The sequence below is a fragment of the Chlorocebus sabaeus genome, chromosome 22 (genome assembly GCF_047675955.1).
Source record: "Chlorocebus sabaeus isolate Y175 chromosome 22, mChlSab1.0.hap1, whole genome shotgun sequence".
In the NCBI taxonomy this organism is placed as follows: domain Eukaryota; kingdom Metazoa; phylum Chordata; class Mammalia; order Primates; family Cercopithecidae; genus Chlorocebus; species Chlorocebus sabaeus.
Window position 1 is genome coordinate 17,657,344 of NC_132925.1, and position 27,688 is coordinate 17,685,031.

The 27,688-nt window shown below is 36.1% G+C and overlaps 1 protein-coding gene across 3 annotated transcripts in view; it reads left to right on the forward strand.

Annotated features, from left to right (window-relative positions):
* Positions 1 to 27,688, forward strand: part of EPHA6 (EPH receptor A6) — a 954,858-nt gene that overhangs the window by 773,019 nt on the left and 154,151 nt on the right. For all 3 annotated transcript variants that reach the window (XM_007986130.3, XM_073009668.1, XM_073009669.1), the window contains one exon: positions 26,520 to 26,645. In XM_007986130.3, coding sequence (XP_007984321.1) covers positions 26,520 to 26,645 — 126 coding nt within the window. The remainder of the gene's footprint in view (positions 1 to 26,519; positions 26,646 to 27,688) is intronic.

The following is a 27,688-nucleotide window of genomic DNA, read 5'->3' on the forward strand; positions in this document are numbered from 1 at the left end:
TTTTTGAAAAGAGGAATCTATGTTAGAATAACTATGTGTATGACAAATTCTGAAGAAAAAGTTTTAAAATTCTACTTTCTTAATCTGTGACACATCATAGTCAATAAGCACTAATGGTAACTGAATATCAAAATGTACCTTGAGTGGATTAAATATTAGTATAATAAAATATTGGAATTCACAAATTATAAATACAAATATATATTTTCTCAAATGTATTAACATTTTAAAATTTCAAGTTCTTGCCACTGAAAGACCTCACAAAGACAGGAAGAGTCTTGATAGAATCTACCAAGTAAATACTGGAAGATAATGTTAGCTCTTGTATTAGTCAGCTTTTTGCATTATTATAAAGGAACACCTGAGACAGGTAATTAATAAAGAGATTTAGACCGGGTACGGTGGCTCACGCCTGTAATCCCAACACTTTGAGAGGCCGAGGCTGGTGGATCATGAGGTCAGGAGATCGAGACCATCCTAGCTAACACGGTGAAACCCGTCTCTACTAAAAATACAAAAATTAGCTGGGCATGGTGGCACCTGCCTGTGGTCCCAGCTACTTGGGAGGCTGAGGCAGGAGAATTGCTTGAACCTGGGAGGTGGAGGTTGCAGTGAGCCGAGATCATGCACTGCACTCCAGCCTGGCAACAGAGCAAGACCCGGTTTCACAAGAAAAAAAAAAAAAAGGAAGAAAAGAAAAGAGACTTAATTGGCTCACAGTTCTGCAGACTGTACAGGCATGGCACCAACATATGTTTGGCTTCTGGTGAGGATGTCAGGAAGCTTACAATCGTGGTGGAAGGTAAAGGGAGCTGGTGCATCATGTGACAAGAGTTGTAGCAAGAGATGGGGGAGGTGCCACACTTTTAAACAATCAGATCTTGCATGAACTAACTGAACAAGACACAGTTATCACCAAGGGGTGGTGCTAAGCCATTCATGAGGGACATGCCCCCATTACCCAGTCATCTCCCATCAGCCCCACCTCCAACATTAGGAATCCCATTTTGACATGAGATTTGGGGGGAACAAACATCCAAACCATATCAGTATTCAACCTATCTGGTCAAATCCCTCCATTTCATTGAGAAACCTGTAAAGAATATTTCTACTAAAAATCACATACTTGTTGCTAATGCTAGGATTGTATAAATAGTGCTGCTTCGGGATCCAGTCTTGAAAAATAATGACTTGAAGTCAATTTTATGTATTTATTATCCAGGTTTATTTACAAGATAAATTTGTCAGGGCTCTCTTAGTGAGCAATAACAGAAACCTAAGTCATGCTCTCTTAATTCGAAGAGTGTTTTGGCTCTTGTCACTAAAAATCCAGGATCGTTTAGCTGCAGGTATGGCTGGATCTAGGATTCTTTGAAAAGACTTTGTTGCTTTCAGTCTCTTGGCTCTGCTTTCTTCAATAGTGGCTTTACTATCCCATCAGCTTTTTCTATATGGACGCCTTCTGTATCTTGAGGCTAACCATCTACCCTATTCAATTCCAATGAATAATAATCTTTGTTCCCTAATAGTTGAAATGAAGGTCCTAGAATTGAACCTTATTGGCCTGGCATATCATAGATCCACCTCTGGAACTCAACAGGAATGGAGGAGTAGATTTAAACTCCATCTCTACCAAATAAACCACATGAACTGACAGAAGGGAAGGGTGATTTTGAAAGAAAATCCATGTGCTCTTCCAAGACCACAGCAAAAGCAGATATCTAGTATTTTCAGTTCGTTCATTTTTCATTCTACAAATGATTTCACATCTGGCACACTTATTATTGTAGTGTAGAAAGAGTATTGGGAATGGAAGCAAGAAGATCTAATTTTATGGCCTTGAGTAACTTGCTAAGCCTTTCTGGTCTACTTTCTTCATATGTAAATCATTTTAAAAATACATTCATCATTGCAATCCTAGGAATGATTTGATGAACAAAAAAAACCTTGGCAAATAAAGGCTCGTGTGCCAAAAAATAAATCCAGGCCTGCCACACTGCACAACTTTGGGGGATATAATTCACATAGAATACAATGGAAACAAAATCAGCAATGTTATCTATAAAATGGATTAATAATAGCTCTTTTACAGAGATTTAGCCTGAAAACATTTCGAGAGTGTCAAGCACAGTGTTGGCCACCATTATGGATTGAATTGTGTACCCCCAAAAGTTATGTTGATGTCCTCCTCTCTCCCAATACCGCAGAATATGACCTTATTTGGAAATAGAGTGGTTGCAGATACAATTAGTTAAATTCCGATGAAGTCCTTCTGGAGTAGGGTGGGTCATTAATCTAATGTAACTGGCATACAAATAAGAATAAAAGAGAGAGACGCATGTGGAGGAGAGCCTCAGGAGAAACATTGGGAAGAGATGGAGGAAGAGATTGGACTGATGCATCACAATACAAGGAACACTAAGGATTACCTCCTACCCACGTACGTGCAGCCACAGAGGCGGCTCAGGAAAACAAACTTTGTTATACTCACAGGTCCTAAAGACGGGAGGCACAGCAAGCTATGCAGGGCCTGCTGGGAAACTCACCAGGGTGTTCATGAGGCAGAAGACAGGAGCAAGGGGAAGGTTTAGGCCAGAGTGGGAAAGGCAAGGCAGAGCAGTGAACAGTTTAGGATTGGCTATTTTGAATAATTTTGGTGGGCTTTGTGCTATAAGGGTGGTCCCTAGTTGCCTGGCACCTGGCCCTGGAATGATTAAGGGGAGAAAATTCATCATTTGAGGTGTATAATCTAGGTAGAGGAGGTTTGGCTTTGGATTGGTTAGTTTACCTATCAAAGAATTGCTCAAGCCTGGACCCTTTGCTAGCTCCAGGTTTTGGCTAGGCCCTGGAGGGTCAGTCTCTCAATAGCGAGAAAGAGTTTTAATATGTGAAATCATCATAACATACAAACAATTTAAAAAATACTTATACTATGCTAAATAAATTATATCAATCATCATTTCTTTCCAGAAATACAGAGAATCACATTGTATTCCTACCTCCATTTTTACTATCCTGCAATTCATCCTAGGCACTGCTGTAGGAATGATCTTTATAAAATGCAAAACAGATAACGTGATATCCTGGTTTACAGATCTTCAAGGTTCCCCACAGATTGATGGAACGAGTCCAAGTTCTTTGGCAGAATATTCAAGGCCCCCATTGATCTGGCACTTGCTTCCTTTCTAGGATCATTTTTGCTAATTACTGTGCCTGCTTCAGTTCTATTAAACCATTTACAGCTCTCAGAGAGCACTATGCTCTTCAGAGCAGCTCCTTATGCCTACAATGTCCTTCTTTTCTTTCCCAGTGGTAAACTGTTGCCCTTTTTAGATTTAATCAAGACTTTTCTCCTCTATGTAGAATCATGAGCTCCCTTTTTTCCCCACTAGTCTACTCAAATATCTACGGTTACAAGAAAAGTTATTCATGACACTTGTTAAAGATGATAAGGCTGATTTTATTCAAGGAAGGCTATGGGTGTAGGTATAGGGACCAGTTTCACAGAGGTCTTGCAGTGGGGCAGAGAAATTTGACTTAACTCCAACAAGGACAAGTAGGGATGTATATAACCAAAGAGGAGAGTGGATGTCAATGGATGGAAACTATTAAGAGCAAACATCAAGGCTAACAAGTTTCTGGCTAAACTGACTTAATAGGATTGTTGCTGAAGACAGACCAGGGTAATGAGATACTGAAAATGGTCAGACACCAAGGGTAGGGGATTTTTGCTACACTGGCTAGTAGGATTTTTGCTCAGACTGCATTCTATAAGAATAGATATGAAGGCCCCAGATCAAGTCAGGTCAGAAAGGGCATGGGAACCTACTAAAGTTCTGGTCAAATGAGTGAGTCTTTGTTACCACCATAGCTCCTAAAACACTGTGTTACTGTTATCATCTTATATGCATTTGTCTTCCCAAGGACTCATGAAGGCAGAGATTCTCCGTGATGTATCTCGACTTATAGCACATGATAAGTGCTCAATAAAAGCATATTAAGTTAATGAATAATAAAAAGATAAAGTGATAAATGAATAATCAGATGTTAAAAATAGTGAACGAGCCCAACAGTCTCCCAATGAAGTATTTTACTTAAAAGTTAAAAAATGCTTGATTTTTTATTCATTGCCAGTGATTAAAAGGACAGAGTCTAGAGTCAAGTTGCTTGGATTCCTAGCTTAAATCACTTATTTAGGTGACTTTGGGAAATTATTACTTCTCTGCAAAAAATCAGGATGTAATAGTTCCTTCTTCATTTGGGTTGTTAGGAAAACTAACTGAACACATATTTATATTATGAAAATTGTATTGTGTAGAGTAAATGAGAATATGGATTACTATATACATTTTCAAAAAAAATACTTTCAATGACAAAAGATTAGAGGCAAAACTTTTGTTTTAATCTAAAGGAATTCTTATTCTTTGTGTCTGCATATATTGAAAACTGAGCTTAAATTATGAACAGTATTTGTGTCATTCCTGGTACTTCAGTTTCTAGGATACACATAAAAATGCATGCATTTGTTGAAAATAAGAAAGCGCCTTTTTTCCTGGTTTATGTTGGGCAAATGCTTGCTGCGATCAGTTTTGACACCCATGGCTTTTCTCTCTGTGTGTGGGATGAAGACCCAGAGAGGGCTTATGTAAGTCACCATAGTTCTTATTGATTCAAATCTTGTTGAATTTTACCTAAAAACAAACTTCTCCTGTGTAGAATCGACTCACACCGTTGCCAGGTTGTACTACTAATTTTTATTTTTAATGTTATTGCACTAAGAATATTTATTTTTACACTACCCAGCTGCCACCAGAGATTTTGTATTCTAACTACATACAATTTTGTTTTACAGTAAGTAGAATAAAAATAATTAAAATAAAATATTCCAAATATGAGGGATTCATGGAAGCGAGTGCCAGGAAAACTTTATGGAGAAAAAGAGACATGAGTTGGGATTCAGAAGATGCTGGGAATTGGAACAGGCTAGAAGACAGTATGGAAGGCACTCCAGGCCAGGGAGGTGGTGTCAGCAAGTCTAAGGGCAGAGGCACTGCTGTATTTTGGAGGTGGATAACACCTCAATCTGCCTTAAGCATTAGGTTTATATGGGGGAGGAATCAGAATATAAATTTAAAAAGTATTACAGGGCTGGGCGCAGTGGCTCACGCCTGTAATCCCAGCACTTTGGGAGGCTGAGGCAGGTGGATCACGAGGTCAGGAGTTGAACACCAGCCTAGCCAAGATGGTGAAACCCCATCTCTCCTAAAAATACAAAAATTAGGCAGGTATGGCGGCAGGCTCCTGTAATCCCAGCTACTCTGGAGGCTGAGGCAGAGAATTGCTTGAACCTGGGAGGCGGAGGCTGCAGTGAGCCGAGATCACACCACCGCACTCCAGCCTGGGTGATAGAGTGAGACTCAGTCTCAAAAAAAAAAAAAAAAAATTATAGAAGCTTTAAATGTTAAACCATGACATTACAACTCTACACAAAATGAAATAGAAAGTTGTAAAGATTTTTAAGATAATAATGCTGCCTGAAGCTGGTGGTGTGCAGAATTGCTTGGATAAACTAGAGGTTAAAATCAGGTCTGACTTCAAGGGAATAATCCCCTTCCACCAGCACTGTAGAGTCTAGATACCAGAATGTAGCAAGAGGAAGTCATCTTCAGAGTGTGTTGAGAGTGAAAGGGTCAGTAAGAGAAAGGTCAAAATAAAACAGTTCACATGTAGAGTCAGGAAAAAGAAGAGTCTGAAACTGGAAGCCTAAATTCAGGAATGGGATTGTGGGATGGGCAGAATAGGGCGTATGGTTCTGTCATTGCATATAAACATAGCACCTGTGTCACAGCAAGGAGTCAGCATGTAGGGCAGCAATATCACTTGTTAAAAAATATTGCTGCCAGGATGGCCTGGAAACTCAATAAGCCCTAATCAGGAAACAGTAGAAGCAGAGGGACCAATTAGCAGACTCTTGCAGTAGTCAAAATTAAGTGTAATAAGGGCCAGAGGTGGCATGGTAGAAAAGAGATTATAGGGGTTGACACAGAAGATTCAGGAAAAAACCACTCCTTTAAAAAAAAAAAAAAAAAAAAAAGTTTTAAAGTTAAAACCCTTTCATTTGAAGCAATTGCATATGTCAGGCAATTTCTCCAAAATTTAAGTGCTAATTGATAGATTCTGAAGCTGACTTGCAAGGAAGTTCTTGTACCTTTGGAAAAGTCATTCTCTCAGTGACCTGGTTGCTGCATTATCATCTCAAATGCCATTTTTTTTCTTATTGTTTCATTACACTGTCACCTTCAAAGGACAAAATTACATGTAAGTCATAAATCTTATTTCCCTAAGACCAAAAGAAAATCTTCCTTGAAACTCATAATAAAACCTCTTTCCTGTTAAATACCACCAAACAGATACACGTTAGACTCCAATTCTTCTGTTATTTGACTCACCATGAATTTGCTATTAAACAGGTTTTAATTGAGATCAAACAATAAGAACCTAAAAAAGAGCAAATTCTCAGTTCACAAAAAACTAATTGCCAAGCCTCGCGGCATTTATAAACATCAGAGTCACTGTGAAATGTGGAAGGTCAATGAAACTTGCTGGCAAAGAGCCATATTGCAATGTATAGCACACCATCAGCTTTTCCGTACACCTCTGCCGCCACTTTCTGTTTATAAAACCAAAAGGTTATTTTGATCCATTTTTACTTTTTTCCCTCGGTCAGCATTGTATGTATATATGCAAGCTATCTTCTTTACCTTGGCAGTTTATCTAAAGTAGAAGTTTTCTTGGACCAAAAATCTATATTGTTCTGATTAATGCCTGTGTCAACTAAAACACTGATCTCTTAGTTGCTCCTTTTTCCTGTTTTTTTGTCTTTATTTTATGCTGATATTTTAGCATGTTTATTGGATTATAAGGCACTCTTGGTAATATGAGCCCTTGGTGAGGTAATAGAGTATAATCATAGTAAATGATACGGCACATAGTAAATGATACTGCACTTGGCCTTCTGATTCTTAGATTTTAAGTCTCAGAAAAGTATACAAGTGTAATGTATTTTTACTTTCGGACTCCCCTGTGCTGTCGTACAGCTGGCTCAGAAGAGACCAACTTTCCTGAGGTGATATCTTCCTTGTTTCCCCATTGTATGCCTACTATGTGCCAGATAGTATGTTATACCTTTTTTATATGTAGTTTTATTAATCCTCATAAAAACTATAGGCTAATTGTTGTAATTTTTCATTTTCCAAATAAGGAAATTTAAATCAGAAATATTACATAACTTATTCAGTATCAAACAACTTGTAGGTGGCAAAGTCACGAGGTGAATTCATGTCTGTCTGACTCCAAAGCTCATGCTCTTTGATTACACTTGGTTGAATTTTTGACTTTCTTCCTACATACATCTTAACAAAATCCATAGAAAACGTATCATATCATTATATGTATGACACTGTTGAATTAAGCAAAAGGCAAGAAAATAGTCAAGTTTCTTAGTAAAGAATAATGCTAAACTCTTATTGCAGATTTTTGGTAACAACTGTTTCTGCGTTGAATAACTATGCCTCCAAATGACTTGATATGGTAATTGCTGGATTATTTACAGTATGGTGTTAATGGGTTTCTCAATCTGCTTCTTTCTTTTGTACAAAGAATTCATTATGCCTGATGAAGGCCTGTTAGCCAGAGGAACCTAAAAAAATAAATACAAAGCAGTGTGCTTTTAGATTATATGAAGTCGAATAAAGCTTTGGTTGCCCACAAGTGCAATAATAGATAGTGGTGTGACCTGGCTAACACAAAAAAAGCTAGCTGCATTTTAGGTTGCTATAATTTGACAAGAAGACCATTTTTTTAAAAATTAAAGAGTTGTTTTACAGTCTACTCTGGGCAGTTTACATCTGGTATACAGTGATCAGTTCCAGATTATCCATTTTAGGGTTGGCTTTATTAAGGTATAATTTATCCAAAAGTAAAGTAACCAGTATGATGAGATTTTTTAAAAATGAGTGTCTGATAGATCAAGATATGTTTAGCCTACAGTCAAAAATTTAGGTAGAAAATGGAAAGGAAAAGAATAGATCTCTTCAGTTATCATTTGTATTGCCACATGCAAATTCAGAGGCCAAAATTAAGACCAAATGAATGGAAGATAAATTAATGTTTCCTGAAGACAAATTTTGTATTGATTTAATATTAATCAAGAAAACCCAGAATAAAACAGGTAGGCACAGAACTTAGTCACAGGGATGTAAATAGAATAGTTCCAGGATGTCCAGGATGTCCAGGCTCCTCCCAATTCTAAGATCCCTTGCTTGAATGATAGCTATGATATTCTTCTTTCGTTTTATCTATTGACATATATCTATTATCATGTAATGTGGACCCAGTCACTTTTCACCTTCTTTCTCTTTATTTAAGCAACTCAGAAAAAAGTTTTTACTTCATTGGTTTGAGAAAAATTTGTAAGTTCCTCTTGGAGAAATTTAAATTTTATTATCAAATAGAGAAATTGTTTTAATAACCTATCCTAAAGGCTGAATTTATAAAGTCATTCAGTCAACAAACATATATTGAGCAGTTAATAGAATGCTAAAAGCATAAGTGCACTAATATGTGGTAGATGAATGAATGAGGCTTAGGGCAGGCCCACTGGACCTATTTGAATAAAAGAAAGTTTCTTAGAGGGAGTAACACTTAAGCAGAGTCTTGAAGGATGAGTAAACTGTGGGTTAGACAGGCAAAGAAACTGTGTGTTATTAGCAGGAAACACATATAAGGAAAAGCTACACAGATGTAAAAGAGAAAAGGCTTATAGACCTATTAGCATTTTCTTATTGTGGAAGTCAGAGCTGTGTGAAGCCAGTTTTCAGAGATGTGACCAGAGAGACTGACAATTGAAAAATAAGCAATAGAGAAAAGGCAAACATAGGGGAAAATAGTGCAATATTTGTTCAACAAAAGACTACTATGAAATTATATAATGAATTCTTACCAATCATTTTTAAAGACCCCACTATATAAAAATGAGACAAAAATATGAGCAGCTAATTTTCTTAAAACGAATACAATGATTAATGAAAAAAAGAAAATATATATTTAATTTCACTAGTAGCCAGTGATATGTTAATTAAAACCAAAATTAAGTTTTGGAAATAATAGACACTGGGGACTCCAAAAGCAGGAGGGGAAGAGGGTTCAATGCTACCTATTAGGTACTATATTCACTATTTGGGTGATGGGGTCACTGCAAGCCCAAACCTCAACATTATGCAATACACCCATTTAACCAACCTGCAGATGTACCCCCTGAATCTCAAATTTAATTTAATGAATAAATAAAACACAAAAAACAAAATTAGATCACTTTTTTAACCCATCTAGTAAAAATTGAAGACAGTGATGCTGTCTGTGTTAATAAGAGCATAGGAAATTAGAACATTATCATTTACTCTTGATAATAATTTAAATTGATATAGACTTCTGGTACACTATTTGGAAGCATATTTTAAATGCACATATTGTTTAACTCAGGAACTCCATGTCTGTATAACTATTCTGGATATATATGCAATAACCTAATACTCATCAGGAAGAAAATGGTTGGATAAATTTGTGTGTATATATGTACTAGTGAACATTATGATGCAGTGTAAAGAAGGAGGTAGATTAACATCATGAGAGGTCTCCAAAACATGTAATCAAGTTTAAACATTCAAAAGCCAGTTAAGTGCAGTATATAGAGAGTAATCTCATTTACTTTAAAAATTCACAAAGCAAAACTATTCATTTTCATATCTATGTGTATAATCATTCCTGGCATAAAAAAAAATCTGAGAGGTTACATATCAAAATGATGACAGCAGAGGGCTGGGATTAGATGAATGGGAAAAGGAATTGTCATTGTTCTAAGCTGTTTAAATGTTAATAAGAATAGTTTGTGTATTATAGTGTGATATAAATCATAAGTATTATTTTTAAATACGTGGGGAGCCTTTGAACGGTTTTAAGCAGGGAAATCACACAGGCACATTCGCATTAAAGAAATATTTATCTGCCAGCTGAATATAAGGGGGAAATATAGGCACGGAAATTAAATTGGAGACAGGGAAGTCAATAAAAAGTGATAGCAATAATCCAGAGTAAAACATATAGGTAGACTTATATAAAGCTGTGTAATTGTAGTGCAGATAGAAGAAAGAGGGTAACTAAGAAAGACAGGTTTTCACTACACAGAAACCATAGGACACCATCACTTGGGCTTAGCAGATGACTCTGAGGAAGTGGTCTAAATGAACCTCGAGTTTCCAATCTAGCAACTAGCTAAATGGTCAAGTCCTTTCACGAAGATAAGAAACAGTGTGGGGAGTGAAGGGGTAGGCTAAGGGAAATGGGATTCTTAGATCTTTACTACCCTAAGGAATTTGGGATTTTGAATAGGGAAGTTATCCCAGAATTTTTCTGTGAAATATTTTTTTCCAAGAAAAATTACCTCTTCTCTATAGAAGAGTTCAATGGCAAATGAAGTCTATCTAAACATCCTATAAAGCTTCAAGAAATTTGCAGGTTTTGTAAAAAGTTATTTATTACATTTTTTTTTTCCTTGATTAGTCCAGGGAGCAGCTACTTCTACTGGTCATGGGTATTTTACCATAGAAAAGAAAGGGTTTATCAATGTAATCCACTAGAGTGTCACTCCTGTCCCCTCCCTTACATCCCACTCATCAACTGGCCTGGCAGACACTCAAAAGCTGGGAGAATATTTTCTGTCAGGGTGGCCTCAGTGCACACTGGCATGTAAGTCTTCACAAGCTTGTATTTTGGGGGTTAGTGATTATTTTTTGTCCTTAAGTTGTCTCAAGGTTGTAGAACTTAAGTGAAAGAAGGATTCCATCCAGGCATGCCAGTTGTTTTTCTAAGTTCAAAGCATATTATCTTTATTTAATCTACAGACTTTGTTTTACTGTTAAAAGATGAAAATTAAACCTCATTCGTGTATAAAACTGTGACATTAAAATTAGATTAGAGATGACCCATGGAATGTTTGCACTTATTAATCAGAATTCAACCTTGAAAAAAGAAAAAGGTTTCTATTACATAATGGTAGAATGTACAAGACAAAAAAAAATTAGCTCAGTCACTCATCAGTTTTCAAGTGTGGAAGGTACAATGAACAAGATAACATGACATTGACCTTTGTGGAAATTACAATAATGGTGAGGTTGTGATAGCAAAAGTGTGGGCTAATGTGGAAGCACATCTCAAAGGTATCCACATTGGTAGAAGGATGATAAGATTGAGGGGACTATTTTTTTTTCTTTTCCACTTATTTATTTATTTAGAGAAAAGATCTCACTGTGTCACCCAGGCTGGAGTGCAGTGGTACAGTCACAGCCCACTGCAGACTCTGGGCTCAAGCAATCCTCCTGCCTCAGCCTCCCAAAACGTTGGGACTACAGGTGAAAACCACTGCAGCCTCTTTTTTTCTTTTAAAACTGTTAAAATTTGATTGAGAGTGAAATTGTAAACACAGAGTTGGAAGTTGTGGAATTGGAAAGTAAAATTGCAAAGGAAGAAAAGAAAATTTGCATAAGACTTATCCAAAGTAAACAAATGTAAAGATATAGACAGAAAAGCAAATAGAGAGAATATGTTTCCATATTCACTATTGAAGATGGAATTTTAATAGTGAAGGAACACAAGCCATTGATTTGTGAACTTTCTTTCCTTCCTTTCTCTTTCTCTTTCTTTTCATCATGCGTCTAAGCATCAGGCATTGAGCTAAGCTTATGAATTAAAAAAAAAAAAAATCCCCTGTCTTGAGAGAGCTGACAAAAAATTGTTCCCAATTTTTATGCTCTTTCGTGTTATCTCCAGGAAGTCAGAGGCAGTGACTCCAGGACTCATTACCTATTAAGGTAATGCTCTTAACTGAGGTGTCAGGGTACCTCATGACATAACCAGTTAAAATATGTATCTCTAGCTATTCACTTCTAAATAATAGAAAAAGCAAAAAACAAGTACAAATTCTTTTAAAAGCAAATTAAGAAGTTGTATGTAAATATCACTCTTAATCTTATCTTTTCCCGTATTTTTTTTTAATGGAAGAGAAGGAAGTAGAGAATATTTGGGTCTTTGAAAGTTATGTTTCAATGTGACTTCATTTCTTATTCATTTTCTGATGCAGTGACAGACTGAGAACAATCCAGGCAGATGAGTGGCATCTGGGTTGGTGGATAGACTCAGAAATAATTGCCCAGATAGAGGAAGAAGAATAGGCTAGAACAGACAAAATTACATCCATGAAGTCTGTTTCAAAATCTAAGTATGAGATAGAGTCATCAGAGGATATTGACACAGTTAATTTAGGGACCAGGAATGCTAAGAAAGGAAAAACAAAACTATCAGCATAGAGTCAGATTCTGTTGTAAGTGACAGAAAACCCCAAGTAAAAAGTAGAAAAATTATTCCTTTCACAAATAAGCAACATCCAGAGGTAAGCAATCAACAGCTAGTAGGATAGTTTCATGATCCTCTGAGACCCAGGTTCCTTCGACATACTGAGCAGCTGTCTTCAGCACACTGCCCAGGATGGTTGTGTAAGTTGCATTTTTCAAGAAGGAGGAAGGGGTACATATAGTCCCATTTCCTCCTTTCAGGGATACTTCCTGGAAATTGCTACCACTACTTCCATTTCCACTCACTGATCACATAACTTCATCTGGATGCATAAGAAAGCTGGAAAAATATGGTGTTTATTCTGGCCAGCCATATGGCCCTTAACATCAGGAGTTTTGAAACTGGAATGAAAGAAACAGGTATGGAAAGGCCACTGTCCGTCTCTGCCACCATGAGGTCAAGTCATGACTAGAGGTATAGGACTTTCCTCAATTATCCAGTATGAACTGAGGTTGTTCCTTTTGGAGGATACCTTGCCATGTACTTTAGGGGCTGATTTGGTCTTTTAAAAAGATTTTTTCAGACTAAAGATTTTCAAATAGTGGAGATTATTCTTACTTTTTATACTGGATATGCATCATAAATTTAAAAAATCTCAGGGAACTAAAACATCTGTTTCATTCAACTGAATTTTTATAACAGTCTTATACACTTGTCTATTGTGTATGAATGTGTTAAAAATTTGGCCAATCAATACTCTTAAATAATACACTCACACATACACACATGAACGCGTGCCCTTATACAACCATTTTTCTTTGGTCTATCAATATATGCCATTAACCTAAAAATTTATCTCCTCTTCATTGTTTATTTCTTGATAAGCCTGTTTCACTACCCAGTATTTATCTTTGCCAGCAATTCTTTTCTATAAATACAGTTTGCTAGATTATAGCTAAATCTATACCTAAATACAAACTCTCTGGGACTCTCTCCAAACTCAAGGTTTGTGATTAAATTTAAGCAATAATGTTGTCACTTGATTTTTTCTTTCTTGAAAGTATGTTATCTCCTTAGGTATCTGCCCCTTAGTGCTGTAAAGATGTGATTTGAAAAGTAAGTTTAAATGGGGCTTTCTAATTAGGCTGCACTCATTTTTTTATTCCCAGCCTTATACCCAGATTACCTGGAAGGTATATATACTCAATTAAGACACATTCGATCTGAAATGTATATGACTTTGAGTATAAACGGGCACCTCTCAGTGACTGAGATCGAGCCAACTGCTCATTCAGCTGACGTGAATTAAGTCTTCTAGGGCACCAGCGTGCCATTTAGTAAATTACACCACCCAGCACACTAAATGTGCCTCGCATGGGTGAACAGCTTCCTTCCAGGGTGTACTTTCCTCTCCCTCATTCTCCACTGGCCCTACCTTATTGATATCATAGGGTGATTCATATGACTCAATATTTACCCACAGCCTCAGACAATAAGACTGCACCATTATTTGCACCACTGCAGAACACATGCACCACTATGTAAAAGGTAAACGAGAAAGTTATTTTGTTTGGATTTTTTGTAAGTCAAATATAAACAAAACAGCATCACTATCCTCTAAATTCTGAAACTGTAAAATTTACTGTCATATATAGCTTCTCGGCCTTTTGGTTAAGATCAAGTATAAATTTACCATCATATAGTAAAATGGGTTAGCCCCTTAAAAATATCAACAAACAAGCATCTTTAAAAAAAAAAAACAAACAAACTATTAACACAACAGTATGTATATAAAATAAACCTATTTAAATAGCAATAAAATTGAATATAATACTTTGAAACAATAAGTTTTTATTTTTCACTTGCAAATACAGATGTTCTTTTAATTTTAACTCAGTCCTATTCTCTTGGATATTAAAACTTCAGACATTTATTGGATCCTGTTTTGGAAACTAACATCTAGGGCATAAAGTAGTTTTTGTGGTGCCATAATTTGTTAAATAATGCTTTGAAAGTGGCTGGGTGCCCAAAGAGTCCGTGCAGAAATAAAATGCACTCAAACTGCTTCCAAATGTTTTCCTCTCCACATATATCACGTCAGCAGCTACTGTTTCTCTCACACTGTCACTGTATCTAAGAAGCTATAATCATTCGCCATCCCTAGTGGAACATTTTAGCAAACTACCCAAATTTACATCCAAGCCAATGTTTAAAATGAAATTAAAAGCATGTATGTTAAGTGAACCAATAATCTAATGATACAAGGGTCTGAAATTGCCTTGGAACTGTCGCTGAAAAATACATTAGTAGGGGCATTTTCAGCAGTGAACAACACCTGCTTGCTTTTTATCCCTCACTTTTTCTCTTTGTAAATTCCTTATCTCTCCTTCAACAGCATTCTTATGGAACAGGATATATTTGGGTCCTCATTTTGAACTCAGTTTAATGGCCTTTCAAGGATAGCCTAATGATAAACAGAGTTGAAAATGGTGGCACAGCAAGGGGTTGGAAGATGTGAATGGAGATATTATTCCAGGCAGTCTCAACATGCCCAGTTTTAATGTGACTAAACAGTCATAAAATCAGGCTTCTTTGAGTCTGTTTCCGTTTTCTCGCTATTATCAGGAATGCGTGTTGTCTCATATCAGACTTGAAAATTAGGTGAATATAGGCCTCATTGGCATCCAGCTTACAAAAAGGAATAGCCTCACTAAAAATTAGAAGTTATTTGAAACTGTATAATGCCTGCCTCTTTCCAACCCATTTCACACTTACGATCTTATTTGAAAATAGAGCCCAGCACGCTGTTATTACTTTGCTTCAAGGCCATACTTGAGGTGAAATTGGCCGGCTCCTGTATAGGAGAGTTAGGCCCGCAGAGAATGAATGCTGAGTCAGTCTCTCCCTCACCGAATAGCATCTCTACCTATGTGCTTCCCTTGTCTTTCATGCTCACAGAAGCAGTCCAAATTGCTCCACCCTCAAGATCGTCTCTCTGTCTGTCTCTTAAATACATAAATGAGAAGGCACATATGCAACCCTGGGATAAATGTTGGGGAGTATATGTGTGGCCTATGTCTGGCTGTTTGTATTACTCAGTGTTCACCAATCTGTCTGGGAGTGAAGGAATATATGAGATATCAAGAGGGACTTGTCAGAACAATTTTAGGACTCAAATGATGTTTTCACTATCTTGCATGAATGTTGTCATTTTACTTTTAGAAGTTTAAAGGAAGTTTAGAAGCAAAACATGGGTACATGCTGTAATTCCCATTTTTAAATGTTACCTTTACAATTAACCCCTATATGCAACATACTATGCCAAGTTCTATTGACGTATTAAAATGAGAAGCTTCTTCAAATAATTTATTGTAAGGCACATGAAAAGAAATACCTGTACTACAAGTAAAAACGTGATAATGTTACACATGATAGAGAGAAAAGAGCCACAGAGGAAGTTCTTACTTGGGTCTATTTTGTGCCAGGCATTTTATAAACACTATTTTGTATAATTGTCCTCATAACATCCAATTTCCCACACATTACCAAAATGAGAACTGAGGCTCAGGGAGTTTAGCGACTTGCATAAGGTCATGCAGCAAGCTATGCACAGCAAAGTTTTGAAGCTGGATCCCTCTGGCTCCACACCTGTGCTCTTCCCATTGCAGCTTTGCTGCCTCCTGAGGGAGCACAGATGAGGGCAAGACGATTCCAGCAGCAGCCAAATAGAAAGCCTCTTAGAAGAGGTGGCACTTGAGCAGTGTATTTAGAATGAGTCAGGCCAATATGGGGTATTCTCTCTTTGTGCTAGAAGGAGTGAACAAGACGTTCAAATAACAATGTATTTTCCTGCATGTTTGCAGGAAAATGTGAAGGATTCTGAAGGCTTTTTTTTTTTTTTTTTTTTTTTTGAGACAGGTTTTTTTGCTCTTGTTGCCCAGGCTGGAGTACAATGGCACAGTCTCGACTCACCGCAATCTCCCCGGATCAAGCAATTCTCCTGCCTCAGCCTCCTGAGTAGCTGGGATTGCAGGCATGCACCACCATGCCCGGATAATTTTGTATTTTTAGTAGAGATGGGGTTTCTCCATGTTGGTCAGACAGGTCTCGAACTCCTGACCTGAGGTGATCCGCCCGCCTCGGCATCCCAAAGTGCTGGGATTACAGGCATGAGTCACCATGCCCAGCCATGAAACCATTCTTACGTTTTGGTTGTATACTCACCAGTAGGGAGATTTTGGAATTTTTTAACTGAAGAGTGACATAATCTAAACTGAGAGGACTCAGGGAAGCATCCACTGAAGTGTTTATACCATGTATGTTTGCAAGTAGAGACGTGGAAGGAAATCCCATGTGCTTACCTCATGCAAAAAATAACTACCTGGAAAAGTGGACATATCTTGCCACCACCACCCTACCACCAGTACCATTGCATACATGTCATACATTTATCATATGAGAGTTGACATGAAGTCATATTAGGGCCTTGCTTAGTTTCATTTTCTTTGGCTGCTTTCAAATATTTTCAAGACTAATTGTGTTCCCTGATCATCTACAAAACCAATCAAGCAGTAATTATTAAATAGTAACATGGAAATTAACCAAATTATCCTGCCATCTCAACCACACCATATAGATGCCATTTTGACCTGAAACAGCTAAGAACACTTTGAAAGGCATTTACATAGCCTTAAATGAAAAATGTTTGATATGTATTAAAACATTTGTTCGTAGATAGTGCTGCCAAGCATGTTGTTATATCCGTGAGTAAAACTAAATCCAGAACATTCTCTTTTAAACTTTGTTTATGAGAAAGGGACAATGTGATATATGTAACAGCAAGACTCATACTAGCAATGAATGGCCAGTCTGGTCTATGGGCAGCTTTGGAAAATTACAAAGAGGCAGATGCAGCCTGCTTCATGACCTCTTTATCTAGTGTGCTAAAAGTGCAGACCTCACTTGAATAATGTGACAGATATACCCACAGTTCATAAATATTAAATACATAGCATACTTTGGCTGCAGAGCTAAATAGATCTAGCTCTCATACATGTTGATAAATGCTGCTTAACAACGCCTTAGCTGACTCCTTGGCATCTGAGGTGTAAAACTGTTTTTTAAAAAACACATAGTTTAAAAGTCTGACCTCTGGGAAAAAACAGCTCAGTAGGAATCTGCCAACCAAAGTAGCCTGTATGGTGGCTAATTGGAAGGACATGTTTTTTTCCAAGTTCACGCAACCCTTCTATCACTTCTTAGATAAAAGGACTTTAGAATTTTAGAAGTTTTGGAAATTTAGTCTGCCCCTGATCCCTGAACACTGGGTCATCCTAAGCATATAAAGTGGAAAGTTCCCCATTTCATTGAACATTAATAGTTATATATATTTTTGATGCTATTTATAGTATTTGAGTATACATCGTTTTGAGAGCTCTGACATTGAGAAAACTCAGTCTGTTATTTTTACAAAGTCAAACTACCTTTGTATTGTTCATATAAAGATGATTTTAATTCAACTCAATAAATATTACCTTGAGCTCCTGCCATGCAGAAGATCTGGGACTGGGCACGTCAAGGAGAGTAAGACATACACAACTCATTCCTTATTCTTAAGAGTTCGCAGCCTAGTGGGAAAGACGAATGTGTAAGCCAAAAGTCACCAGCTGGCAGCCTACAGGCTGAGATCATCCAAGGGATGTGTTTTATTTGATATCTGCAGTGTTTTTAAAAAACATTGGAGTTCATTGTCATTAGAGCTTTCACCTTTCAGGATAACAGAATGCCTTTGTCATCAACCTGATATACTTACTTATTGCACCTGACGAACCCTTAAAGGCATTTGAGTTTGGTACCATGAAATTGTAGACAAACAAATATTGCCGCTATGATAGACTTCTGCCTTTATTATAATACCTAAAATTATATGGAGGAACAGAGGAGAGAATAGCAAATAAGTTTTATCCAGCTATGTCAAGCACGTTTTGACAGGGGCGGTGATACCTGCCAAAACCACAAGGGACTTCCAGAGGGAGGAAAGGTCATGAAGGCGCGGAGACATGAAATGGTCTCCATGAAGGAGAAGGAGGAAAATATTTATCCCCATGTATTGAACATTTACTGCCAACCACTAATAGGCAGTTCTCCTGTGATTCACGATAAACCAATATGTTTATTATTAACTCCATTTTTCAAATGAGAAAACTGAATGAAAGAGAAGATAAATAACTTATCCAAGTTTAATCAGTTCGTGAATGGTAGAGTCAGAATTCAAAGTTCTACCTGACCTCAAACCTAGGCATTTTTATTACTAAACATGATGGATGTATTAGCAGATTGTAGATTTATTCAGGACACTTTTTCAGTAATTAAGAGTTCAGGTTCCACTCAATATAAGCAGAGGCAAAACCACTGGTCACAGCCTCCACTTAGGGAAATACACGCTTCATTCAGCATAGCAAATGGAATAAAAATTATGTAAATAGACTTTTAGAGCTTAAAGGAAACTTAGGAAAGTTACAGTCCAAGTTCAGCATTTTGCAGGTGAGAAACTTCAGGCATTTAAGATACTTGCTTTTAAAAAGTCAAAGTACTTCTATTTTAAATACAAATTAAAACCTATCTTTCAATATATCTTAACTCCAAAATATTGTAATTCTCCTCGTTAGTGCTATAGTTTTAAAATATAATTTATAGCAACCATAATTTTATGACGCACATTCTACAAGTCCAAAAGATTTTAAAATAACTCAGGGAATTGAACATTTATTTGTAAAAGCACTAAAGAAATACCTCATAAAAATCTAGCCATGAAACTGTACTTTCTGTTCCAATACATTTATTGTGTCCTATTGAACAACAAGGGAATGAAATATCTATAGGATCCATATTACAGTTACTTGAAGGATTTTTTTCTTTCTTTCTTTTTTGAGATAGACTCTCGCTCTGTCGCCCAGGCTGGAGTGCAGTGGCGCGATCTCGGCTCACTGCAAGCTCCGCCTCCCGGGTTCACGCCATTCTCCTGCCTCAGCCTCCCAAAGTGCTGGGATTACAGGCGTGAGCCACCGCGCCTGGCTGAAGGATTTTTTTTAAGTTGAGAATAAAACAATAATGGTCATATTATCTTTAATTGTATTTAGTGCTGAACAATCTGGATTGGGGTTAGTGTGCAGGTGAAGAGGAAAACACTAATGTAGTTGTAGGGACATGTCCAGTTACAAGAATTTAGATAATGGACAAAGTTCTGTGATCGCATCTTTGGATTAGTCAGAATCAGTCCCTGAAAATAATATTGTCATATCAAAAATTATCTGATTTTCTATTTTTTTGTATTAAAAATGTGTGTCATAGGTTAAAAAAAAAGATGTGGCAATAAATATTTATGGAATAAATTAATAAGTCAGTGAATGGATAAAAGGATAAATTAGTAAGTTATTCATGAATAGTTATTTTTTCACATTCTAAGCCAAATTGAAAATTAGCTCCCTTCCAGCTATAGAAAGTTGCTCTTGGCCTAGGAAGCAGTTGAGCAGGCAGTGTACTTCCTTAGATCCTAGCAAAGTATTTGCTTAAGTAGCAATTTGTCACTTTTTATTTGATCATTTATATATCCACTCACTCAACTTGCATTTATTGAAACCCAAATCTGTGCATCTTCTGGTCACATTAGAGGAGACCACAGTGAACTCCCAGCCGTCCCACCTCATGCATCACAATGAGGCAGTAATAATCCTTTCTTTACCAAAGTAGGCAGAGCAGTGTAGTCTGTCCAAGACTGCATGTCATCAGTTAAGGATACGCGAAATAAAGGTCTCCATGGAGTAAAAGATGCATTCTTCCAATGCTTTACATTACATGTTTCTTATTGTTATTGGTCTTCCTCACTGGCGATGTAGACTTATTGAATCTCTGACTTCATCCACCATCACAGAAAACAAAGAAGCATTTGCTCAAACATAACAGGTTTATGGTCTTACTTCTGTTAGTGAAGGAAATAATGTATAATGTTATAAATTACTATAACTAGAAAAAAAAGAGAGGCATGTAGGAAAGAAAATAGAAGTTACACAAGGAGTGGAAGGAAACACACAGTCTGACACAGTGAGGATAAGTGAAATTAGATAGGAGACACAAGATAGATAGTAGGTAGGTCGGTAGGTAGATCGATGGATAGATAGATGATTGATTGATTGATAGATAGATAAGGTTTGAAGTTTCAGGAATGAGTGTTCTTTAGGGAGTGTAGCCCTTGGCATTGCATTAGGTTCAATAGACTAGGTTATCTTTAAACTTTGAAGTTATTCTTACTGTAGCTCAGAGGTACCATAGTTCATCCAAAACACAGTAAGGGAGTGGCTACTATGTGCCAGTTACAGAACTCAATACTGGATACTCAAGTATAAAGAAAGGGCACGGTGCGGCGGCACTTGCCTGCAATCCCAGCACTTTGGGAGGCCGAGGTGGGCGGATCACCTGTGATCAGAAGTTCGAGACCAGCCTGGCCAAGATAGTAAAGCCTGTCTCTACTAAAAATACAAAAATTAGCCGGACATGGTGGCGGGCACCTGTAATCCCAGCAACTCAGGAGGCTAAGGTAGGAGAATCGCTTGAACCCGGGAGGCAGAATGCAGTGAGCCAAGATCACCCCACTACACTCAAGCCTAGGCAACAGAATGAGACTCCGTCTCAAAAAAAAAAAAAAAAAAGAAAGAAAACTATCTTACTTCTGAATGCATACCCTCTATTTTCACCTCTTCAAATTGTTGTTCATGTTCCTATCATTAAACATTTTGGGCCCAAACTCTACACTGTATGAATACTCATTTGTAAATCATATGTATGTTCTGCCTTATTTATTATTGTTTTGTGTTTATTATAAAATATACAAAATATAAAATAAAGGATGAAATAAAAATATTTCAAAATAATATTCACTTTACATATTATTGGTGCAAAATTTAACAATTTAGGTCTGACTGGAAGTTCATTTTATTTCAATACTTGATTTCACATGATAATCACACTACAAACAGGCACAACATACATAAAATGCTACATATTTATGGCCAGGTTTGCTATGATATGGGTGGAACCTGTAACTTTAAGAGTGCTCCCAGTGATTTTCTGTGGCCTCCTCTTTTTGGATACCATCCTTATTTTCATAATGCAGTTGATGAATGACTCATTTTAGGAGTTGAAGAAATTGATTTTCCACATTCTATTTGCTTACTTGGGCCTTTATTATGTATTTTCTAATGAATATCCAAGGTTGAACACCACTATGTAAGAAGCAACATTGTCTTCTAGGATCATGGTGTTGGGCCAGGTAAAATTAAAACTTTGCCTTGATTATTCAAGTCCTTGAAGTAAATTATTTGCTTCATTCTTACTTTGGCATTTTTCTCACTGTTTTATTACTTAGATAAGTGATCACCAAAATTCCCTGATCACACACATCCAACAATAAAAATGTTTGAGCAAGTTTTACAGGTGATATTATCAGTATATTTTATTTATAATTTATTTGTATCAACTAGTATGCTATTATATGTATTTATAAAAATACATAAACATAGTAATTACTAAAGGATGAGGAAAAGCATAAATATAAATGGAATTTTAAGTATTTTCTTTCTAATGCCCATCTTCCATGCACTCTGTTGGTATACCCCCCTACCCAATTTTGGAAAGCACTAGTAATAAGTAAACTCATTACTGAACAAGGTGTAACAGAAGAGGACCAAACATAGTAACAAGTAATCTTCCTGCACCTCCTCAAGCACATATATGTGTGCACGTATTTCAAATTGCCAATTCTAAATTTTCTGTCTTTTGTTAAATCAGTGTATCTATTGTCTACTCATAGATCTTAATGGGTATTTGCAAAAATGCAACCTAATGAAAATAATTTGGAGAAGTCATATATCAAACATTTATATTATAGAGATATTATCCTTATTATTAAACTTTTTGCCATCAAAAGTAAATTATTTAATATGTAATCTTCAAAGAAGGAAATATTTTCTATGAGGAATTTGTATATATATGTGAGGGAATCTGCATTAGGAAATTTTATCAATTTATTTCAATTTTATGCTTAAAGCTTTCTTTTTAGAGAAACACTAAGACTGTTAAATAATAACAATGGTTTATATTTATAGTCATTTGCTTCATTGAATTCTCATGAACAGCCCATTAGAGTCAGTTATGATTTTCAATTTACAGATGATGAAATTGAGGCACAAACAGTTTAAGCTCATTGTTAACCTGTTATCTTTTACATAAAATTTTTTTTGACAATTTGCCTTCAGAGCTGATTTGTTAAGCACATGTGAAAATTTCTTTTCATTTTTATAATTTCAACTTTTATTTTAGATAAAGGAATACATGCGCAGGTTTGTTGCATATACAAATGTTTAATGATCCTTAATTTACAACATAGAGTTATTTAAGGGAGATTGCTACAATATCAAATTTTAAAAGATATTTTGTTTCCTAGAGTTTAACTCAAACTTGTCCAATCTGTGGCCTGGGAGCCTCATGTGGCCCAGGATGGCTTTGAATGTGACCCAACACAAATTCCTAAAGTTTCTTAAAATACTATGAGGTTGTATTATGATTTTTTTCTTTTTATTTTATTTTATTCTTTTCAGCTCATCATCTCTCATTAGTGTTAGTGTATTTTATGTGTGGCCCTAGACAATTCTTCTTCTAATGAGTCCCATGGAAGCCAAAAGATTGGACACCCCTAGTTAAGTGTTAAATATATATATTTTAGGATGATTTGAAGACTGGTTATGCTGTAGGCCAGTTTACCGTCAGATCAGCTGAGTAATCAGAATGCTTCCTCAGTTGATCAAGCCAGAGGGAAGCATGCAGGCCATGTCAGCTTCTGCTTTTTTCCCACTGTCTCATTACATGACCTATTAACTAGCAACCTTTTAAAAAAAAATAATAAATAATTCTTTACTCATGTATAGGATTTGTCAGTGGGTACTAGTAGCATTTTGAGACTTTTTAAATTTTTTTTGCAGCGAGTATACCACGTATTTCAACAACTTGAGCCTTCCACTCACTAAATACTGGGAATGCCTTTCCTCAGTCCTAATTTGCAACTCTCCCTACTGGGAAAGTTACCACAAAAGTTGAGAACCACTGCACTAAGGAGAGAATCAAAATCAGAGTTTTAGAAAAGTGTATGTGAAATGACACATTTTATGTCTTGAACTTGTAACAGCTAGAGGAATATTCTTATTACATATAAAATCTAATTTATATTCACAAATACTCTGCGGAATGTAACTAAAAACAAAATATTCATGGAAGTGGACATTGCTCCTGCTACACATTTTAGATTTCATTTACCTTTTAGCTACAATATCATTGAATAATAAATTCCACAGTTAGTTAAAAGAAAACAGGCAGAGAGAGTTAGCAACTTAAGCAATTGGGAAAACCAGACTAAAACTAATTTATATCAAACCCCAAAACTTAACACCTGGTGGATTAAGAAACAAGGGAATTATAACAAAGAATTGCTGTTTTTCCTGAATAAATTGCGAAAACTTACTTTAGTGTTTCGTGCAGTCTCTGTTGATATAACTGACCTTAAAGAGAAAAATGATAAGGCATTACTATCACATAATATCTCACCTGAATATATATTCGTGTACGCCAGTCTTTCTATTTTGTTTGTTTTTTTCAGCTGTGAAAAATGACAATTCCTTAAGGAAGAGATGCCATAATAGATAAAAGACCGTTTTACCCATGGTAAAGAAACATAGCAAAGCTATTATGAATGATGCAGGAAGCTTAGGAAAATGAAAGCTATTAACTATGACAGGCTGTCACAACAACAAAAACAGTAATCAATGCAATCATAGCAATAAGATAATATTTGTATTAGTTTCTTTCAAAAAGTTAATGGGCATCTTTTCTAAGTTAACAGTTTGGATAATGTTGGCAAAAACAGGAAAAACTCAGACAAAAATCTCAATGTGTAACATATTAACATTATTTGGAGCCACTACTCTACATATTTTTGTTTTTCTTCAAATTTCCTTTAATTTATATCATGTTTATATCATATTTATATCATTTTTTCTTTGCTCTTCATGATTATGTTATTATTTTTCTTTATGATCTAATATTCTTGAACTGAGTTTCCTATTACTTAGCTTCAATAAATCCATAATCAGCTAAAGTTCCATTATTTTTGCTTTTCACAGCATATAATAAAATCTGCACTCGTCATTATTTTTCCTATTGTAACAATACCATTACTCTTGCAACTTTAAGCAAGACTGCTGTATAAATATATGATCACCCCACTTGGTATTCAATGAGGCACCTTCATTAGGAGTGTTATCTCAGACAATGATGAAACACTGCAATGTGGAAAATGCCTTGTGTGGGAAACATTGCACACAGACACACATTAGCTGTGTGTTCAATGATAAACATTCCATGCACTCACAAGGAAGTTTGTTTCACTACTCCTTGTGAGTTACCTGGGAGCACTTCCTGACTTACCACTTGGCATTCTTGCCCTGTCTCTTCATGTTCAAGGGACTCCAGCTCTTCCTGACAGGACCCTTTCACTAAGGCCTCATAGAATCAACAACAAAACTAGTTTATTCACTGTGTTTTTTTTTTTTTTTTTCCTAAGCTTTCTGTAATCCAGTGCACACTGTATGGGCCTCGCCTGTTAAAATACACATTGTAACTTTACTCTTTCATGAAAACATTTCTGAAGATCTAAGAGATGTGAACTTTTCTTTACCAATAACTTTCTCCATGGAAGCAAGATATATATAGTGTACCAAGTTCCTTTAATTCTGACCCAAGTTCAAAGAAGCCTCAAATGTTAACTTATTTTTGGTGGAGAATTTGTGTCAAGATACAGAGTGAGGTCTCTTCACAAACACAGAACTTGCTAAATCTGAGCATGAAAGGAAAGACCCCAGGATTCAAAATGTGAAGCTACGCAGCCTGAGGCATTTCAGAGTGGCTGGACGAAATACATTCCTTACAGTCATCAGTGTAACTTGTTGGTTTTTTTCTTTGGATGGGTTGGGGGGGCTCTAGTGCAATTTTTACCTTTCATTGGCCATATCAGTTATCAGTGATGCCCATTCACTGATACTGCAAGTGTATTAAATTTTCTTCTGAGTGATTTTAGGATCTTGAGGTTATTAAGACACCAAATTATGATGTTACTATTCCAAAGTGCAAAGTTTCTAACTCATATTCAGAGGATAACAATCTCCCAACTAAGAATGTATTCATGATTTATTTTTAGTCTAGGGTGGGAAGAGTTTGTCCTGGTAGTCTACCAACCACGTGGCAGTGAGTCCCCTCCTTAGGCCTCAGTTTGTTGATCTGAAATGAATGTTTTTAACTAGATGATTTCCACACTGTTATTTAGTTCTGACATTCTTTTGTTCTATGATTCATTGTATAATTTTATGGATAAATTTCCAAGCCGCTTACTTTTTATTTACTTTAAAATATCCTTGTTAAAAATGAAAAAGCATGTGGTTTTACCTTTGCAAACTCTCGTGTCTTGTCCCTAATGGAAAAGTATAGCAAATTAATAATTGCGTCCATCAATGTTCTTGTCCCTGTTGCAAAAATATATAATTACTGCATGATGTAAAAGTTTTCCTTATTTTAAGCACTAATAGAGATAGACCTAAAGTAAAGCACTGCTCCTGTTGATGCAGCATATATCAGATCTTATCATGGCTATTTTCTGCATGCCTGTAACTCATGTGGGCGTGAATTCTGCAAATAAACAACATCAATGACTAGCATTTATATCCGTTTTATTATTCCATAGCACAGCTTTATGTTCTAAATGTAGGTTTAGTACTTTTATCTAGCACTCTGATGCTTCTAACCCTCTTTGATTGTAACTAGTTCAGTAGCTTTCTTTTCAAGACACTAAGTTGATTTTATAAATTTATGAGTAAAAATGTATTCTGTCCCTTTAATTTTATAACTTCTTTGTAAAATGTGATGTCTTTGTTGATTTTAGGTTTTATTCCATGTAAATGATCAATGCTTGTCCATAAAGAAGACTTTGATTAATGTCAATTTTTATCTCTTAAAAGGATCCTTCCCGGCCATTGGGGTGGAGGCGTTTTGCCCCAGCTTCCTGAGGGCAGGGTTTTTAAATAGCATCCAGGCCCCGCATCCAGTGCCAGGGGGAGGATCTTTGCCCCCCAGGATTCCTGCTGGTAGGTATTTCAGGTGAAGTTTTCTGCCACCATATACAGCAGTAGGACTGTGGTCATAGTTGATAGGCCCCAAATACAAAATGAGTATTTCTTAAATTTATTGTGGAAAAGAAGTATAAGTCACTGCTTAAATGCAGGAACCATATTCATAATACCAAATGCTGTGATAATGGCACAAAGGAAGTGGAAGAAGGATTTGGACTCTGAGCACCCAATTTGCATGTGCTGCCTCCTTTTCTGAAAAAATTTTTTACTTAAGTAAGAATTAGAGCTTCAGATCCAAAATGTGTCACTCAAGAATAAACAAGGATGGACTTCAGACACTTTACCACTTGGAATTGGCCAGAAAAGTGAATTAAAAAATAAATGTTCTTGACAGAAAGAGTAATTTCATAGAGTTGATAGAGACGTAATTAAAGTATCCTTTCATTACAGGAAAAAATGATTTGAAGAAACCAGAAAGTAGCAACCTGAAAGACATTTTTTAGAATAAAAATTAATATGCATTTTTCCCTAAAAATGCCAATCTGACCAAAGCTGTATTTTATTGAGAGAAACAAAATATAGGATACTGAGCATTTAAAAATGCAATTTCAAATTTACTAAAACATTTTGCAGGTTTTGCATGGCATGATTGTAATTACAATTTGTTTCTTCCCTGACATTTAGTAAAATATCTAGCTGCCTTCCTTCATTGTACCTAAAGGATGCCATCTTACTTTACATTTTATATGTGTCTTAGGAAAATAGAATTTGAATGTTGATTCTTGGAGTTTTAAAATCATAATTCTTGTGATTTTTATTATAACTAATAATAATGCTAAAAAATTATTGTAATGACATCAGTGTACTCAGGAGAGCTGGCCCAGCCTGCTATGTAATTTGAACACTTGAAAAGACTGGGAAATCCAATAAAAGCAAAAATCCCAACAATGCACATTTCTTGTCCTTGTTAGCACAATTATACCAACAAATCTTAAGACCATTATACACTGATATTTTTCCTTTGCCTTTCAATTACTCTTTTCTACTTAATTAAAGCA